Raw genomic sequence first — 16,480 nt, forward strand, 5'->3', positions numbered from 1 at the left:
CAGACTTCCAGACTTCCTGACTCTGAACAGCTCATCACTATGACTAAGAGTTTGGGAAATGCCTTGTGGGAGCTCCCTGCAGCACTTCCTAAAGTGAGGACCTGTTTATTGTGTGCCATATGACCTTTCTTGGAGAAGGCAACAAGAACAGTCTTTCTTCACAGTCCTTCTGCCATTTAGTTACATGTCAGGGGGGGGGGGGGGGGCTGAAATTCACACCAAAGATTCCTGACGCGACAAGACCGAGTTGCAGCGGTGTGAATTAGAAGTTGCACGTAGTTGCAAGCCGTCGCAGAGCATTAAACATGTTGAGTCGCAGTTGCAAGGTTATAGAACGTTGCTGCTCATCTTGTCTTCATCGGGAATCTTGGTCTGAACCCTACTTAAGAGTTTAAGAAATGCCTTGTGGGAGTTCACTGCAGCACTTCCTAAAGTGAGGACCTGTTTATTGTGTGCCTTAATAGGCCAGTCAATCTAGCTCAAAAAAGGGCCAAAACTTTAACTAATTGCAATAGTAATGGTTCATACTTTTTATTGATCCTTAAACCCTCCTGCATCACATATTAAAAATCTACCCATTTATATTTAGTGGAACATACTTTTATTCAAGGTCAATGGTAGCAATTTCCAATGCATTTTGCCATTGGGATTTACTACAGGTGAAATGGGTAAAATTTTAAACTATAGATATCAAATTGAAACTTTCACAGTTGTTTACTCACATTAAGGCAAAGGTTTTTTGTATTGCAAGTTTTCTGAAATGTGATGTTTAGATATGCAAATGAGACCAGTTTTACATAAAAATGCAACAATTTGCATATATTTCTAGAAAACTAAATCTGAACAATAGGTACAGTCAACTTCAAAATAATTGCTGCATTTTGCTTCTATATTGGATACCAAAAGCCTATGCAAAGGGAATATTAGATATCACTTCATATCACCTCAGAAATGAGGAAATCAAGTCACGTCAAAATCAATGCGTTTCAATGGAAGTACATTATAGAACAAATGATTGTCAATGATATGGTATGATGGAAGTATCTCAAGTCACATGCCAAGTCACATAAGGAAGATATTGACCTTTAGACAACATATCAAGTGAGTTGGCATGCACTGAGATACTTCCATCATACCATATCATTGACAATCATTTGTTCTATAATGTACTTCCATTGAAACGCATTGATTTTGACTCGACTTGATTTCCTCATTTCTGAGGTGATATGAAGTAATATCTAATATTCCCTTTGCATAGGCTTTTGGTATAAATATAAATGCAAAATGTAGCAATTATTTTGAAGCTGACTGTACCTATTGTTCAGATTCAGTTTTCTAGAAATATATGCAAATTGTTGCATTTTTAAGTAAAACTGGTCTCATTTGCATATCTAAACATCACATTTCAGAAAACTTGCAATACAAAAAATGTTTGCCTTAATGTGAGTAAACAACTGTGAAAGTTTCAATTTGATATCTATAGTTTAAAATGTTACCCATTTCACCAGTAGTAAATCCCAATGGCAAAATGCATTGGAAATTGCTACCTTTGACATTGAAAAAAAGTATGTTCCACTAAATATAAATGGGTAGATTTTTTATATGTTAATTAGATATACCTAGGGGTCACAAAAAACTTGGAATGATTACTATTGCAATTAGTTATGGGTCAAACGCTAGATTGACTGGCCTATAAGACCTTTCTTGGAGAAGGCAACAATAAAAGTCTTTCTTCACAGTCTTTTTGCCATTTAGTTACATGTCAGGGGGGCTGAAATATTAGTCTCCGAAGATGGGTCCTCAGGAGTCGAGCACATGGTTGGCTGACCCTCTTTGTCACATCAGCCAACCAGATGACTATGCAAAGAAGAATGTAGACTTTAGCCTCAAGGTCAGGGCAGGCGGTGCACCAAGAGACTGACTGACAGACAGAAAATGAGATTTAACTGGTGTATATGACTAGAGAGGAATGATTAAATGACTCCCATTGCTCTGGTCCCAGTGAGTGTTACCTGCGACTGAGCCATTATGTGATGTCGACATAAATAATTATTTGACAATGTTCGATGAGATTACCTCAAAAGAGAACAAACTTGTACAGTTTTCTAAGGTTCAGAATGTTTTATTGAGGTTTACATATTCGTGATAGATGCTACATGCATTATTCAGGTTTACAGTACTGAAAGGACAATCATACAAATAAGGCTTCAGAAAATGTGATAAAACATGTACATTTTCTAAAGGTAATATAATAACAATAATAAAATAAAACAAACATTGTAATACATGGGTACATCACTGTAAGACTGTTAACAAGTAACAGAAATGGTTTATATTCTTTTTTACCTGAAATTATGGATGCAATCCGGTATCACATTATTGTGTGCAGAATGATTGGGATGGGGGGGGTCACAGTATAATAAACATAATGGTAAGGATATATCAAATATAAGCTTTCCTCATGAAACAATGAGGGCGTTGTTTAAAACCATGGATATAAAAAAATAAAGTTACAAAAACTGGTAGCTCCAAAATAAAAAGATGTGCAAATATTTTAATACTCCAATTCACATAGCCCTTGCAAACCTTCTTTGTTCCTTTTCTCATACACTACATTTTTCAATTCTCATCAGTCACCAGAACTCTGGTTCACTGACATTTAGGTTTGAACTCTGTTCTTTGTACGGTACGTTCTCACATTTTGCTGCAAGTCCAACATGCAAACAGACCCACTAAGTCTGATGAAACCCAATACTTTCTTTAAAAAAAAGTGTTTTACACAAAAATACCTTTACAGTGTCATTCTTCAAATTGTGCATGTTGATCATTTTTCACAAGGTTATTAGTGTATGTCAAAAAAACACAGGCACTTATTTGGTACAGTACTTATCTTATATGAACAGGATACATGTTTGATAGCTATAACCTGTCCGCTATGAATATGGTTGAGAATATAAGTTGATCACTAACTGTGCAAAACCCAGCTTTCTTTCTTGTGCATTGTGTAGTCATATCACTAGTTGGAATCAATCTACTGTCATATTTCTGGCAGCATATGAATCATCTCATTACATTTCATTTCATTAAACAATCGTTTGAACTGCATCCTTTGTCTTTTTAAGGAAGAAACTGTTCAAACATTGAGATGATTCAAGAGATTCAACACTTCTAAGACGAAACAGAGTGGTTGTATGAGCAGTGACCTTTCCTGGAGAGAGAAATATGTCATGTATTAATGTCAGTTACACAATATACAGAATAGCTACTATTAACATAGACAAAAATACACTTCTATATGATTAACTTTAAAAAGGTGAGGATGGAAATATATTTGAAAACACACAGACAAAAATGCTAACCAAAATACAGTAGAAACTTGCTGAAACAGCTGTGGGCACTGCTTACCTGCAGGTTCCTGTTGAACACTCATAGTTGTTCTGGCAGTACGCTCCAAATGGTTTGGTACCCATGATTCTCCATAAAGGCGTCATACGGGCTACACGCTTTGGGGCACTCTGAACAGACCCAGCTGGGTTGTTTGGTTGTAGCACTGGACCAGCAGACACCTACAGGGCACAGAGACAAGCACACACGCATATTCAAAACCTATGGTCTTCACTTTTCACCAGTTGCTTTAAAACATATTAACGTTTTTGTTCTGTACCTAAAGTACTGGATTAGGAATTATCAAAGCACAAGACTCTGGTTAGTAAGATTCATCTTGACATCACTAAATTAAAGATCTCATGTAGACTGGACAGTAATGTAATGTTTCATGTTTGCAAAGATAAACAAAAAAATAAAGCAACTAGGTACAAATACAAGATCCATGCAAAAATATATTATTACCTGCTGGAGGATCAGCAATGTGACCAGGCACCATGTGGCGAATGTCATTCTGCAGATGTGGCTTTGCTCCTGCATGTTGAGTTGAGCTGAGTAGGTGATCGCTGGGAGTGTGTGTGTGGAGCTGTCCAGAAACCAGTGGCAGCAGTTAAACACTTTCAGTCCTCTTTTATACTGCCTGCGTTCTCCCCCCCCCCCCCTCCCCCCCAGGGGACATGGTGTCATTCTACTGCACTCACATACTCACAGTCTTTCTCAAGGGTTAGCCCCACGGTGCTCCCATGATGTCATTTGTTTGCTTAATATTTAGAAACGTGTATGTTGAGGGTACAATGTCAGGCCAGTGAACCATATGTCCTGTCCAGGCTTGGGAAGAAATGAGACAGACAGTGAAGCATCATCATTGTCTACAGTCGGTGGGATTTAAACATGGCTGGAGATATAGTTCTGGGTGATAAAAGTTGGACTTGTGTCCTGAATGATGTTTGGATCCTTCACGTCACAGAGAATTTTTAAACTGTGTTTATCTGAAATGCATAGCCTATGCTACAAAGAGAATTCTGCAAAAGTTTGATAGCACTTCTTGCATGCAAAATGAATGTCAACCATCTCATAATCTCACTGTTAATGTTAACCATCAAGACTACAAAAGGGCATACGTATAACTAACACGCTACAATAATCAAATTGTGTCTAATACTCCTGGGCTTAGTACATAAATCGCAGAATAATGGAATGTCCATTCACTGTATCCCTTTCCAACAATTTAAGCATCCTAGCCAGCAATGAGCTACATTCTCCAATTAGAGATAATTAATCACCACAAATCGTTTAAGATAATTGTGCTCACATGTGAATTCTTGTCTTCCTCTACTACACCCACAAAACCACAGACACACATATACACTAACAGTAAATATAAATGCTAACACTTAGAAAAGCCTCTAAGCAAAAAAACATGAGAGTGGATGATGGGACCAATGAGGAAGTGGGAAGACATTGCTATTTACTTTTCAGCCCTTAAAAAACAGTTGAAGACAAGCATTTGTCAAGGTGTGTGTGTGTGTGTGTGTGCGTGTTGTGCATATCTTGGTCGGTGCCCAACTATTATTCATTGCTGCAGTGCTTTCTCTGAATGCTGGGAATAGTTTTTAGTAACTGGCATTGCATCAGCGGTCCAAATAATTCTGAAATTCTCTCTCTCGAAAAAAAGAAAAAAAGACCTCCGAGAACCAGGTAGTCAACATTAAACCAGCCAAGCAGCACCAACTCAGCTCTGGGAGGCTCATCGCTGAAGACTGATTTTCATCCATGGGTCATCCGATTTTAACATTCCTGTACTGAATATATGGAGAGAGTGCATGATTCCATGGTTCTATCACGCAGTCACTCATGAACATAGATGACCTTTGCTGGCACTTGCTTGGGTGTTTGTGAATCTTGGCAGATGGTCATCAGATTGCACACAAAGTGCAGTGTCCTGGAATTGAGTTCACCTCACGCCAAAAGGGTGAAAGGTCTCCAATAAAGCAGCCTCTCTCATCCTTACATATTCACAAGGCATGCAATATTTTTGTATTTTTTAAAGACATAAGTATTGAGGCGTCGATGCTGCTGAGGCGGCACATTCTGTGTTTTGTGTGTTGAGCAACACAGGGTCACAAAACTGCTTGCAGAGCACACAGACACAGAACTATGCAGATTTGCATCCAAAATTGATGACTAAAAATCAGATCTGAAAGAATAAAATGCAAAACACAGATTACTTAATCACAAGGAATAATTAAGCTATATACACTACTCACATAACATTCGGCTTTCGGGTGAAATTTGTTGGCCTTTGTTTGAGTAAATTGTTTGAGATGGGGAAATCACAATTGCATGATTCTACTTAAATGTCCTGCTTTCATGACCACTGGAGCTTGAACTTTTTACATTTTCCATAAATTTCACCTGAAAACCAGATATCCCCAATTTTTTGAGAGTAGTGTATTTACCGCTTCTAAAGAAACTGCAATTATCTCTCCCTGTAATTTGTAATACTGATGACTCAACATTCAAGGCCATTCAAGGCCTTTTGCCAAAATGCTTATTCAACAAAAATGCAACTCTGATTAGCTCCATCATACCTTTTTCCTTCAAACAATCAAATATTAAAAATATGTCAGTAAGCACTTTAGGATACAGGACATCGTTACATTTTGTTCAAGACACACACTATGGTGAGAAAATACAAACAATGGCCGGGTTTCCCAGATTCGTTAAGAAGCTCTGTAAGTGCTAAGAACTTCTAAGGAGTGTTCTTAGAATGTTCTTAGAGCGCTCCTAAGAAGTTCTTAGCACTTTAGAGCTTCTTAACGAATCTGGGAAACCTGGCCAATACCTTTTAGTTAAATCAACCCAAAAAGGTTCTTCTACTAAGTGACAATTACTGCAAGAACAAACCCTTTAATTTAATTTCTTCCACCATCCTATACATATATAAATTCCCAGTCTTATTTTGGCAAAAAGTCCACATACAATGCTAAATCATTTCACCTCATCTCTGCAGTCCTCCTGATTTCACCTGGTTAACACCAAAAAGAATACTGCAAGACAATTGATGAGATTGAATTTCACATTTTCAGAATGAGAAATCCACCCCTCTCACCCTCAACAACACTGAGGAAAAGTTCTCCCCCATGTGGCCACAAAATACGAGAGAGAAAAAAAAAAAAAAAAAAAAAAAATCCAAAACAGTCCATGCTGTTGAAGGAGATATACAAAGAACAAAAATCATAATCCAGCCATTAATTGCAACAAAATCTTTTGTACAAAATGTGCATTTTATTTTATTACGTACCCATCATTGATGTTAATAAAAAGAACTGCTAATGCATTAATCATTTTCAGTGGTATCTCTCATAGTAAGAAACATTGTTATGAAACACTCTTCGATAGCTTAGACTGCTCTTCCTCCTCCTTTCATCCTCACAGTCTCTTTGCTCTATTCAAGAGGCAACTTTCTCTCATCAAAAAAGAAAATGAACAAAACTTGTGGGACCAGCCATCTACCCAACTGAAGGCAATAGGACACTTGTTGAATTGGCTGTCCCAGTTCCCACAAAACTACACGCCACACAGCTGCCTACACACAGATAAGGACCCCTTTAGAGTATAACATTAAAAAGAATTTTTCTGTTTTTTCTTTTTTTCCCCTTTTTTCATTTTTCTTTACACTAATGAGGTCTCCGGGAATGTCAACACATACAACACCATATAAGTATAAGAATCATGCCAAGTTGTACGCACAAAATAACTTGAATTCACAGCTAGTCTCATTATGGACACAAACAAATATCCAAACATGAACACACATACCCAAACAGGATTCCAAAAAGCTAACACACCACCATGTTACCCTGCTTACTCTGGTCAAACACTGATTTTACATCCTCATGGTAATCATCATATCATAATTATTATTATTGTTATTATTACATACATGTATAAAACACATTCAAAAACACATGGCCAACACCAACGTTCAGATTTAAGATGGCTCCTGGAGCAGTACACAGATGTACACACACACACAAACAAACAAACACAGACACACCCTGATCATGAGCCCTGCACACTTACCCATGGCCCACTTGACACTAGCAGCCATCTGCAAGTGTAAGCTCATATGATGACTCAGAGCTTCCAAACAAACAACACGTCATAAACATTCTCTTACTGTTGTCCTTTGAGACCTGCAGCACTGCAGCACGAGAGGGAGAAGGTCCATAACATCTCCTGTGGAACTCTTACCGGCAGGTGCACGACTCTGCGGTCATGTCTTCGTATTCTTTGTAAACAATGTTGTCGTTCTTCTCCATCATGAGCACGCTGATGGGTTTGTATTTGTAAGGGACGCAGGAGGGCGGGGGAATGTCCGCCACCCCAAGCTCACTGATGAAGGTCTGCACAATAGCATGGTTGGGCGAGTTCAAGCCATAGCGCAGGATGCGTGGACAGTCTCCCATGCAAAAGCGTGGGTTGTACGAGTGTGGGGCAATGATCCAGTGATCCCAACCAAGATCACTGAAGGCCACTTGGTAAGAGTGCAGTTTGCACTGGTTCTTGCCCACGCGGTTCTTGCGGTCCTTGTAGTTGGGGATGTCGGACACGATGCTACCGGGCTCCTGGGAGCGGCGGTGCCGGACGGCTGTGTGCGGCGGAGGTGTGCGGAATCCCCACTCCATGGGGTTCTTCCTCTTCTCCTCCTCTTCCTCCTCCAGAAAGAGCAGCAGAGCGGGAGCCATCAGGTACAGCTGGGGGGGCTGGTGTCTCCCGGTCACGCCAGGCTTCCCATTTCCCCTCATCCACCATCCCTGCTGGCAACGGTACTGGACAGTGAGGACCAAAGGACCTTCCTTCCACTGAGAGACTTGGTGTGTGACGTCTCTTTCGGTCCACTGGCTTTGAGGTCCCAGAGTAACTTTGTGCTCCGAGTGTGTGCCGGACTTTCCTGTGTGTCCCTGGTGCCAGACCTTGGCTTTGCATTTTACTGACAAGAGTTGTCCCACAGGTGACTTCATATGGACTAGTGAGGCTCGTACCAGTCGCTCAAGCTCAAGGCTTTCTAGTTCATACTTCAGCGTGAAGTGCACATCTGTAAAGATAGGGTTTGGATTGTAAAAATGATGGGTAGGTGATGGCCCTCCTCTCCATAATGAATTCAACAGACATAAGCTAATGGATGATCTATTGAGTTTGGTGAACTTTCAAGACAATAATGGTTTAGGTGGAACAGTGTCAACTTGATAACTAATTGAAAAATAGGCATAGGTTTCACAAATCCTAAATAATGCACAACAATAAGCCCATTTCACAGTGTCCAGGTGTCTGGCCTAGTTGATGTTAATGATGCCTTAATTGGCAGGGTAAAACATCTTCCTGTTTCTGTCTTTCCTGTAGACTGAGCTGTTCCAGAGGAAGTTAGTTTACACAGTGGCGACATCTTGTGAAATGGGCTAATCGAACAACTAGGATTTAGAGCAGGGGTCTCCAACAGGAAGCTCCTGGGCTACCAGCAGCCCCTCACCTGTTCCTGAGAAGTTCTCCAAGAGATTCAAAGAAAATGTACATGACAAGGTCACTTGGTAAACCTGTTAAAATTCCAATCAGATCAAACTCACGGACATGACCATAATTAAACACATTATGCCATGCCACACTATGCCGCGCGTGTGTATGTGTGTGTGTGTGTGTGTGTGTCAGTCGTAAGACTTAATAACATCAATCTCCACGTCACCAAAATCCACAGAAATGGTTCGTGCTTACCCAGACAGCAGTCTATAAAAGGAGATGGTTAACGATATGAAAGAAGCCTTAAATGCATACCAAGCTTTTTCAACAGCTATTGGCCATTGCCACTATTGTACAAAGATGGGATACTCTCGTTCCTATTCATTTCCTGAAAGTAGCTTTCAGAGGAAAACCATGTTGGAGACCCCTGACCTCAAACATTCCTCGCCCCTGTAACACGTCTTGAGAGACCAAACGACTTCCGACAATCCACCCCCACATTTGGGCCTATTTCTATAACGCTGTGAAAACAACTGTAGCCTAGCAGCTTCATACAACACAGCGTGACTATGACAAATCTTCACAACAACCTTACCTTTTGATGCCACGAGACTGCGTTTTTGCACGGACGCACGTAAAAGTCTCGCTGTGTTGGACCCAAAGACTTTATGCCCTCTCGGCCTACCATCTGTTTCAGCGGCGATCCTATACATGTCTAACATGAACTGCAAATGCTGGTCTTCCTTGCCTCTATCCGTGAATGGTGTATGGTATGGACTGTTCTGTTTCGCATAACTCCGCCGAGAATCTTCGGTGAGAGCATCAAGATGTGACGACGAACTAGGCCTACCCATTTCACCAACCACGCGGGAGAACGTGAAAAATAACAGTAAAAAACACGACAGTAGGCCTACACCAAAATGTGAAAGGACAAACTTTGCCTTCATGTTCACCCTCTGGCGTGAATCACTTTGATCAATGGGGCTACCATGGCATAAAAATCTAAGGCCGTGTTGTGCTCAGTGCCACACCTGGCATAGCGTTTTCGAAAGGCGAGGCAAGGTCCTGACCCCTTAATAACCTTTACGTCCAGTTTAGCTTGCGTAGACCAGGCCCACAACATAACAGTGGGAGGCTCATGATATGATTTGTTGTTGATCAGAACAGGTTTCTGAGTGGATTCAGCTCATAATAGCTTAGTTTAACACTATATTGATTGATATATCCACAGCTAAATATTTCATTGTTTTTGTATGATTATGCATATACTGTTTAACTGAACAAGCCTCTAGACTCCCTTTCCATATTTGTTTTTTTCATTTGTTCCTTCAATACCTTATTTTATGTTTGTCACAATTTAGGGCATTTTGTGTATTTTGTCAAGCCTACTGGCCAACAAAAGGCAGGTATTTGTGATAATTATGGTATCATTAACAAGTCAAGTCAAGTCACAAGTCAATTATGGGGAATTTATTATTTTATATTTTGGTCTAATAGATTCCTATCACACTGCACAACTCTGAGAAATACTGTCATAAATAAATAAATAAATAAATAAAGGTAGATTGCTATTACTGAGTTTCCACCACTGGGTGTCAGTAGGGACCTAGAGGCCTACCTTGAGTGTAGATGCAAGTTATGAAAATGACCGTGATCATGGACTATATGCCTTCATTGCACTACTGCACTGCACTACTGTTTCTCCAACTCAGTGTTATTAATCTTAGTTATTAATCTATAGTAAGATTTTAAGTAGTAGTGGTACTGTTTGGTAGTAGTGGTATTGTTTTTAGTGTAAAGACTCTTACTTAGCACTTTCTCGTAAATTGTGTCATTTGACTGAATTTCATAAAAGTTTGACTTATTTCAAGGTGTATGATCAAGAAAACAAGCAAATTTGAGGGATTTAGGTAAATTTGTCTTGATGAAATATTAGACCTGGCATCCCTCTTTTCAATGCTACCGGTGAAATCCAGATTGCTACGAATGTTAAAGGACTCAAACTTCCTCAGGAAACAGAGCCAGTGTTGTCCCTTTTTGTAAAGTGCATCTGTGTTTACTGAACTTGTCTTGTTTATTGACCAGATGCAGCCAAGTACTTCTAGGGCCTGACTACTTCCACATCCACCCACTCAATGGAGACCGGTAGCAGACCACCACCAGCTGCAGATGGTTTGACCTGCGCCACTTCACAAAGGTCCTCCACCAGGCTCCTGGACTCCCTCTCCTGTCCATCTGGCCTGGGTGTGCCTGGCACACAATTTGATTCACACTGCTAAGGCAGCCTGGAAACTACCACCCTAATTTTTGCCTCAGATAGGGGAACAATCACAGAACAGGGGGGAAAGCAAGATAGTGATGAGCTATGCACAAACGCATTTGATAGACATCCGTGGTGCCCAATAAACGGATCTGGGCATTTTATATATATATATATATATATATATATATATAGATACGAGAAAATTAACGTTTTGTCTCATTGAGAAGTGGTGGCGCTAGCCAGGCTACTGTCCATCCCTAGTACACCTCACAATTGCAGTGTCGCCTGAAGACTTGTGCGTGTGGCATGACTCAGAGTTCTAACTGAAGTCAGAAGTGTAGAGCATGACAAGGACAGGAAAAAGTATAAGTATAAGTATATATACTTTTTTGATCCCTTGAGGGAAATTCGGTCTCTGCATTTATCCTGATTTGTAAATTAGTGAACACACACACAGCACGCAGTGAATACACAGTGAGGTGAAGTACACACTAACCCAGAGCAGTGAGCTGCCTGCCCAACCAGCGGTGCTCGGGGACCAGTGAAAAGCACAGTCAACTGTAAAGACCACAGTCTCAGAGGAGCAGTTCCTCTGCCGGACAAACGGTGGTCTTGTCTCTCAGGTGAGTGTCCAACCTCGTCTGCAGCCACTTGTCTCTCAGTAGGATGGGTTGGATGGTGTTGAAGGCACTGGGGAAATTAGAGAATGTGATTCTCAAAGTGCAATTCCCTTTGTCCAGATGAGAGTACACCCTGTGTTGCAGATAGAAGATGGCATCCTCCACCCGCACCTTATTCTGGTAAAGGAATTGAATGCATGGCAGACCTGAGGTAGGGTGACCAGACGTCCCCGGTTTCAGGGGAAAGTCCCCGTTTTTGAATGCCTGTCCCCGAGAAAATACAGAAAAACTACCTGTGTCTCCGTTTTTTGAAGATAAAAATTGTGTGTATTTCAATAAGATTGATAATCAAACTGAATATGTCCCCGTTTTTTCCACATTTTTAGGATTGTGTCCCCGGTTTTGGTCTCGGATACCTGGTCACCTTAACCTGAGGTCTTGGAGCATCGGAGAGGGAGCAGAAGCTATTCCAGGTTCTTTTTTATGTGTGATGACAAAGAGTTCTTAGAAACATTCTTCAAACACTAATGTTGACTTTGACCTCTGTTGATGGAAGCCTAAACACAGCAAATGCTCATCAGAGGATGGATCAGTGGGCGAGAGAGCCAGTACAGCTGGATCATTATGTGATGGCCCTGGGATCTGGGAAAACTCATCGCAAGGGGAAATGTCTCCAACTTATGATGCTGATACCATAATAAACAACATTCAGGATTGTTTGCGAGGATGATATCTAGCATGTTGCTAGGGTACAGTGTTGATGGTATCAGAATCTTAAGTTGGTGAAATTTTATCAGAATCAGGTCACAATAACTTACATGGTGCAGATCCGTAGGTCAGAGGGAATTTATTTTCATTCTGGCTACTAAGAAGCCAATGAAATAAGAGGCCAATGAAAAGTAGGTTAACTAATAGTTACATGTTTCTTCAATTACAAATGACTATTGTGTAATCAGACTAAGAATGCAATTAAAACTGGCTATGTAATCAGACTAAGAGGAACACACTGAGAACTGTTTTGTCTTGAGTCTTGATTTAAAACAAGTAGCAGTTGGAGCATTTCTTACATTCTCTGGAAGTTGGTTCCAGAAGTGAACTGCATATCAGGCACATGCTGCTTTGCCATGTTTTGTTCTGACAGTGGGTTTTATAAGCAAATTCTTCCCTTGAGACCTCAGTGGTCCAGAGGGAATGTGTTGAGCCTGATGTCTGACGAGTACTTTGGACCTGACCCATTAAGTGACTTTTTTTTAAAAAAGCAACAAAATTAATTCTAAAAGTCACAGGGAGCCAGTGGAGGGACTCGTAGTATGAGGGCGATACAGCTTGGATTGTTTTGAGAACCCTTGCAGCAGCATTCTGTGTGACTTGAAGCGGTTTAGTGGTAATTTTGGGAAGGCTTAAGAGTCCATTACAGTAGTCAACCCTACTAGAAATGAAAGGGTTTGGATTTGTTTTTCCAAGTCTTGCTGTGACATACTGTAAAATCTCTAAGTGACAATACTACAGAAGCAAGTATGTCAACTGACAGTGCAACTGACAGTCCAGCTTTGAAAGAACCATGACCTACACAAGTTGTTTGGAATATTGTGTCTTAGACCTTAGACCTTATGACCTATAGTAAAATATGTGTACAGAAAATGTGTTCACAATCAGCATATCAGAGGCCGAGACAAACAATAAAAACCCTGCCATTAAGCATAATACATTAAGCAATTTCCATTGATTGATATGTTCTGACTTACCACAGGGTTTAATGACTGAAAAATGCTACCACACCCTGTATTTCCTAATATGTTCATGTCCATCTGTGGTAAAGGCTTCAAATATCAACGCAAGATGAATTACATATTTCAAGTATTGATACCAGTGCAAAAACAGGGTTTATAATACCCTCATTATCACGCGTGTTTAGGAAATAACTCTGATGGCCCTATTTTAATATCAACAGCACACAGTCTTAAGCGCGTGATACAAGGTTTTTATTTTTAGATTAGGTTCTTTAGTGTCCCAAGGGCATAAAACAAATTCTCATATCAGAAGTTTCAAAGTTAATTTAGGGTATAACATGACCACATCCAGTTCTGCTCTATATTATTTCATCGAAGAAAATGTATTTGCTTCCAGTCGCCTTTGACAGTTTTTAAAAGCAATACAATGACTCCTCTGATTTCAGTTACAACATCAGTGAGACAACAGCTTAGTTTGATTTTTAATAAAATATCATAAACCATTTAATTATAGTGGTGGAGGTTATCATTTGATTTGGGCCAAAACAATGACTATTTGTTTGATTTGAATAAATGATTTTCATATACTAAGCATATGATGCCAAACAGCATCAGTTTTATTGAAGAAATAGTGTTTTCTTTAGAATCCATCATATCTATCCGTTTTTCTTGGAAATCTTAAAAGTTGATTCAAATCCGTTGCAGAGTTACCGCCTAGAATTGAGTGCAACTCACATCTACAACACCCACAGACCTCTGGCATTGGTCTGTTTCAACAAGGGGCTGTTTTGACGGGTCGTCCCACTTGTCACTCAAACTAACTTAGGGGGGATCTTAGCAACTGGAGCAGCATTCATCTCGCCAAAAGTTGGGGTGAAGTTTCCTATCCGGACCCAGCCCACCCTCGCTTTCCCCTGTCCCGTTCCCATGTTATCGTAATGAACATCTGGTCATGGAGAATTGGTGTAGGAGTGTGTAGAGACCTAAAACGAGATGGAGAACCCATCACAGATAATGGAGACCGTAGAGCAGCTTGTGTCCTTTAACCACATCCACGTCCAGCTTCTAGGAGGTGCTCCATGGGGATTCACGTTAAAAGGGGGACTTGAGCACGGCGAGCCGCTTATCATAACTAAAGTAAGATGCATTGTTTTGAAGAAAATACGTTGTTCCCCTCGTAGCCTAGCACACAAGTCTTGGTTGTGATGTGCATCACTTCACTAATGTTTTTCTTTAATATTTGGCGAAGTGTGAATTGAATTCTACCTCGTGTGTGTAGTCGCTGCTTCGAAGACTTGAGTGTAACAACAGTGTGTGTGTGTGTGTGTGTCCCTCTCATTTTGAAGATAATCCTTGATTCTACCAATTTTCTATGATGTTCAGTGGCAAGAAATCAAATGAATGATCATGTCTTTTGCTTATAGCGTACAGTAAAATGGACTAGCAGACCATTACGCACGCAGGCTATTATTTTAAAACTTTTTCTTTCTTCTTTTTTCTTGCTGAAATAACAAATCCACCTCTATGTGTTTGTGTCAGGATGCAGCACATTGCCTATACATAACTGGTAACTAATTTGTACATTAACTATATATAGCTTAATTTAACGCATATTTGCAAAACATTCAAACTGGGCAATGTAGGAGTCCAGGCTGCTCAGATTGTGATGCAACCGTGTGTGATTTTGGGCAATGGTCAAATCTATGCAGAGCTGGTACGCAGTAGAGTAGAACTGCTCATTTGAAATTTGTCGTTTTAATTTGCCTTAGCACCAAAGCCAATCTCAAAACAGACTATGACTTTTCTGTAGAGGAAAGTGGTCGTTGCGCCTGTCCCACGCATTGGCGTAGTCCCGTTGCGAGTTGTAGCCTACTTTTAACCTATGGCGGCAATATTGCAGCGAGTAGGAATAGTCCCCACCAGTTTAACATCCTGGTAGTCTTTGCTATTTTCCCAGGACTCAGTTGACATTTCAAATCAGACGTCACAAGTTATTATACACTTTTCTTTCCATCTAAAAATAAACAGCATTAGAACGATTAAAGTAAATGAATCATGCAGTTCCCCCCTCCCTCATAATGGTTCTGATTGGTAGGATGGTAGAACACTGTGAATGGTTAGGGAATGACTGTGGTTGGCAAATGACAGTCATCGCATTAGACTAAGATTTTCCTCAGAAGAGTTCCTCATATTTCTCATGGCCTTTATTCACAAATCTCTCTCACTACATGTGATGTGAGACAGACATCACGAACTAAATGGACTCTCAGAAATACCCAAGTGTTTGGAAAACCTCAGGGATGTTGCATGGTTACAGCAACTTCTATGTTTTCAGTTAGATGGAGGGCCAATACCCCCCCCCCCCCCCCCCCTTTCTGAAGTGCTCAAGTGTTTCTTTTCTTGAATGCAGATATCGGGAGAACATGGGTCTTATTTCTAGATCGAGGGGGAGGGTGACATGGACAAAATAAAAAAAAATGGAGACAGGATTATCTAGCCCAAGCTTGCAGTGTGAACTGGCAGATGTGATATTGCTTTTAAAATGTTGACTGTGGCCAATCAGATTGGGGAGATGCACACTGTCTTGTGATGGGTGTGAACCCCCTTTATGCTGCACCTCCGGTGTTAATACCAGCCCCAGCAGGACAATATCTGCACAAATGCACGCAGATTCCTAAATATATTTTATAGGCGCACAGGTTTTCAGCAGAATTCTTTGTGTCTGAAAGTACACTTCATTCACTTTTTTTTTTTTTTCAAAGTAACTTCTTTTTTTACAAAGTGTACCTGGATTTAATAGTATTACATTCTTCAGTAGTGGCATCTTGTAAAAAGATGGGCTACTCAGTAGCCTGTACAACTGCAGGTGCAAAAGGCTGTGACTTTATGAGCCTGCATCCAATCCAAACTCATCTGTGAAGAATGTTCACAGCCACAGACCCTATTTGTTGTGGTGTGATATTTGC

The 16,480-nt window shown here is 40.4% G+C and overlaps 3 protein-coding genes across 3 annotated transcripts in view; 1 reads left to right on the forward strand and 2 right to left on the reverse strand.

Moving 5' to 3' along the window:
* Window positions 1-2,101: 2,101 nt before the first annotated feature.
* On the reverse strand, window positions 2,102-4,006 carry leap2 (liver-expressed antimicrobial peptide 2). The gene is made up of 3 exons (XM_062516253.1): window positions 3,850-4,006; window positions 3,406-3,566; window positions 2,102-3,208 (listed from the first exon to the last, which is right to left on the reverse strand). The coding sequence occupies exons 1-3, from the start codon at window positions 3,922-3,924 to the stop codon at window positions 3,169-3,171; spliced, it is 276 nt and encodes a 91-aa protein (XP_062372237.1). The 5' UTR covers window positions 3,925-4,006; the 3' UTR covers window positions 2,102-3,168.
* A 2,606-nt stretch (window positions 4,007-6,612) lies between these two features.
* bmp15 (bone morphogenetic protein 15) lies at window positions 6,613-9,936 on the reverse strand. Its single transcript, XM_062516237.1, has 2 exons — window positions 9,497-9,936; window positions 6,613-8,485 (listed from the first exon to the last, which is right to left on the reverse strand). The coding sequence occupies exons 1-2, from the start codon at window positions 9,846-9,848 to the stop codon at window positions 7,638-7,640; spliced, it is 1,200 nt and encodes a 399-aa protein (XP_062372221.1). The 5' UTR covers window positions 9,849-9,936; the 3' UTR covers window positions 6,613-7,637.
* A 4,480-nt stretch (window positions 9,937-14,416) lies between these two features.
* The window catches only part of shroom4 (shroom family member 4), a 29,270-nt gene continuing 27,206 nt past the window's right edge, over window positions 14,417-16,480 (forward strand). Inside the window, exon 1 of the mRNA XM_062516229.1 lies at window positions 14,417-14,651. Within this exon, the coding sequence (XP_062372213.1) occupies window positions 14,508-14,651 (144 nt within the window). The 5' untranslated portion in view covers window positions 14,417-14,507. The remainder of the gene's footprint in view (window positions 14,652-16,480) is intronic.

The sequence above is a fragment of the Sardina pilchardus genome, chromosome 16, assembly GCF_963854185.1.
Source record: "Sardina pilchardus chromosome 16, fSarPil1.1, whole genome shotgun sequence".
NCBI classification, from domain to species: Eukaryota; Metazoa; Chordata; class Actinopteri; order Clupeiformes; family Clupeidae; genus Sardina; species Sardina pilchardus.